This window comes from Stegostoma tigrinum, chromosome 20, assembly GCF_030684315.1.
Source record: "Stegostoma tigrinum isolate sSteTig4 chromosome 20, sSteTig4.hap1, whole genome shotgun sequence".
NCBI classification, from domain to species: domain Eukaryota; kingdom Metazoa; phylum Chordata; class Chondrichthyes; order Orectolobiformes; family Stegostomatidae; genus Stegostoma; species Stegostoma tigrinum.
In genome coordinates this window covers 14107501-14111150 of record NC_081373.1, presented here as the reverse complement: position 1 = coordinate 14111150, position 3650 = coordinate 14107501, and the positions used below count along the sequence as shown (strand labels likewise).

At 45.0% G+C, this 3650-nt stretch overlaps 1 protein-coding gene across 1 annotated transcript; it reads left to right on the top strand.

The window, feature by feature from the left end:
- Nucleotides 1-988: 988 nt before the first annotated feature.
- On the top strand, nucleotides 989-2809 carry LOC125461820 (uncharacterized). Its single transcript, XM_048551073.2, has one exon. The coding sequence runs from the start codon at nucleotides 1370-1372 to the stop codon at nucleotides 2477-2479; it is 1110 nt and encodes a 369-aa protein (XP_048407030.1). The 5' UTR covers nucleotides 989-1369; the 3' UTR covers nucleotides 2480-2809.
- The last annotated feature ends 841 nt before the right edge of the window (nucleotides 2810-3650 follow it).

Sequence of the window (3650 nt, the reverse complement as noted above, 5' to 3'; positions counted from 1 at the left end):
AGGATCCTCTAACCAAAGGTGTGAGAATTTTGCGGGAAGCCCTGTTGGAGCAATACGTCAGCTCTCCCGCTTTCCTGGAACAATCCAATTACGGAAATTTCAAAATCACTTACAATATTAATGATCTAATTGGTGAATACAAAAAATCAGTTTGTCAGGGGAAAGATCCCGAATTCCGAGTATTGGGAACCTTCAGATATAACATCGAAATCATGCACACTGTAGTAGTCCATCCTCCCGGTGTTGGAATATTCGAGCACTGCCCTCCCCTCCCTTCTGATGTGATTTCCCGAGAAGGTACCAAATGGATGTGGAAACCGCAATCAACAGGAGCTGAAGTCCGGGTGCTCAGGCAGAACGACGGTGGGAGCTGGTGGGTCGATGAGTGTTATCCAGACTGCCGGCGATGGGAATTCGTCAGCTTTGCTTTCTACCTGCCTGATGAGAAACCGGAGTTCCCGGTCCCTCTGGAGTGTAAACATCTCACTGTCTGCGAAATGGAGGAGAGTCAACGTTTTCGGCCACCTTATACGTACATGAGCCGGGCTGAAGCGGAGAATTCCTACCGGCTCCTGTGCTGCCCGAATGGAGAGCTGTAAGCACCCTGTATCCAAACATGACTCTTTTATCTGAACCGCTTACATTAAATACTCTTTCTTTTTGTTCTTGGGAACGGGACTAATGTTGAATGTAAGATCTAACGGGGAATACGGGGAAATCTGATTATGTCGCACTGCATTTTGAGTTGATAGGCTCTGAGGTTAAATAAATGATACTGCCGCTTTAATCAATGATTGTCTTCCTAATGAACTGGAGTACAAATAAACAGCTGAGTATAATTCGATCTGTGCGTAGTTTTTGTTATCATTTAAGTGATGTGAAAGTGAATATTTTTCAAATGTAAGTGTTTGCTGACACCTGCAACTATGGGCAACTGCGCAGAAGCGCCAGTCGGGAAACGCGGCGCTAATAATACTGCGCAGAACTTGCGCTGTATGAAGCATCAAGCGGAAAAGGGAAAGCAGCAGGTGAAAGTAGTCAGTGACTTGCTAGCCGCAAAGGAAAGGTTAACATTAATATCCTAATCAAAAATCATGTGAGAACAACTCGATATTCTAAATTTTAACCAACTCAGAAGAATCCTATTGTTAATTGGCAATTATTTGTGAAAGAAGATGCCATTTAAGGTCATCCTCATTAGCTTGAGTTGGGGTGGTAAAAATATGCTTGGCTCCACCCATATCTTCCAACTATATTAGGATTGCAATTGGAGTTGACCTTATTCTGAGAAGAGATTCGAACCGAGCAGACCTGAGGCATTCTCTGATGAAGGGTCTCGGCCCGAAACGTCAGCTTTTGTGCTCCTGAGATGCTGCTTGGCCTGCTGTGTTCATCCAGCTCCACACTTTGTTATCTTAGACCTGAGGCGTTCGACCATTCGCGTCTGCTCCTCCGTTCCATACTTTCCATTTCATCTCCTCAGCTGGAGAAAGCCATGTACACTGCCCAGAAATGGCATCGGATTAGCGTGGGGTACGGAGGTCCTGAAGATTTCTACCCCCTGAAACATGTGAGTCACAAACAATGGGGTAGAGTCTTCACTTTTCCCGACTCCGCTTTACCTGATGTAAAAATTGATGATCTACAAGATAGCGAACGAAGCTCATTCTTCATTTTAAACGTTATCCATGTCACGGACTTCGTTGGAGTCAAGGGTATCCTCGCTGACCAATGCATGAAGAAAGCTAAGAAAAAGAAAATAGGAGAAAATCTGAACGTCCGGTTCTCGTGGTGGCATGTCGAAGCTAACCAAAGGGGAAAGGAGGAACAGAAGGAGAAATACAAAGAAGACACGGAAAAGTGGCTAACAGAAAAAACAGGCAAACAGCCCCGAGATGTGGGGGATTTGCTGGACGCCCTGTTGAAGCAATATATCAGCTCTCCTGCTTTTCTGGAAGTATCCAATTACGGTAATTTCAAATTCACCTACAATATCAACGATCTAATCGATGAATATAAGAAATCAGTCTGTCAGGGGAAAGATCCCGAGTTTAGAGTATTGGGAACCTTCAGATATGATCTCGAGTTGATGCACGTTGTGGCTGTCTCCCCTCCCTGTGTCAAGATATTCGAGCACTGCCCTCCCCTCCCTTCTGAAGTGATTTCCCAGGAAGGTTCCAAATGGATGTGGAAACCAGAATCCACAGGTTCTGAAATCCGAGTGCTCAAGGAGGACGGCGATGGGAATTGGACGGTCAACGATTGTTGCCCAGACGCTCGTTCCTGGGATTATCTGAGCTTTGCTTTCTACTTGCCAGATGAGAAACCGGAGTTCCCGGTCCCTCTGGAGTGTAAACATCTCACTGTCTGCGAAATGGAGAAGAGTCAAAGATTCCGCAAAGTGTATCTGCCCCGAGATAAAGCGGAGGAGATCTGCAGATCTCTCTGTCCCCTGAACTATGGAACTGTGGAGATGTAAACAACTCGAAATTGAATCATCTATTTGGATTCTTCGAGAATGCCTGTAATGCACCGCGCAATAATTTCAAATGTATTTCGCTCTTGTACGCTACTGGCTTATTGACTACTGTCGCGTCCTGCAGACTTCCTGCAATGTCAGGGCAGTTTACTTGAAAGATTAAATGTTCTGAGAAAGGGGAAGGGAGTGTTTGTTTTGTTTACCGGCTCCATTTGCCACATTTCTGTAGCACTTTCTGTTTCTCTTTCAAATCTCCAGCATCCGGAATGCTTTGTAGTTAAAGGAAGGCTATATATAAAGTACTCAGGCGTGGGACAACATATTTCAGTTTACATATTTTGCAAATACTTACATTCAACGAAATAAAGTTGAAAAGAAAGTTTAACTCATTTCATTCCATTGTACATTTCGTAAAGCAGCGACGTTATGAAGATCTGACGGACACGATCAGTCACACTTCATTAAAAGGTACACAGCTGAATCTATTTGGTAGGACAGGTCCCAACTCAGAAGGGGTTTTAACTGGGAGGTCAAGTCCAGGGGCGAAGTGGGGCGTAAAGTGTCTCTCGGGCGAGGTGTAACTAGGTGTCTCCGAGATAAATGATAATGGGAACTGCAGATGCTGGAGAATCCGAGATAATAAAATGTGAGGCTGGATGAACACAGCAGGGCAAGCAGCATCTCAGGAGCACAAAAGCTGACGTTTCGGGCCTAGACCCTTCATCAGAGAGGGTCCGATGAAGGGTCTAGACCCGAAACGTCAGCCTTGTGCTCCTGAGATGCTGCTGGGCCTGCTGTGTTCATCCAGCCTCACATTTTATTGTCTCCGAGATAAGCACGGGTTAATTTTAATAAATACTCGTTAATCTATAAATTTGAGTAACATTTCCCGAATAACTACTGGACTTAATTTCATCGGAACCATCTGCATGTTCAGTTTAAACAGAGACTTTCGGAGGGTTGCAAGCATTTCGAAACTGGTCGGTGGAAAATTAAATTTCAAGCGGAAGTTGACTTGCTCGCCCGCCGACTTTGTAAATTCGTTTGCAAACGTTTCGGCACCGCGCTGGTAACTTCATCAGTGCGTCGCGGTGAAGCGTCGGTGTTAAGTCCTGAGATAATGGGAACTGCAGATGCTGGAGAATTCCAAGATAATAAAATGTGAGGCTGG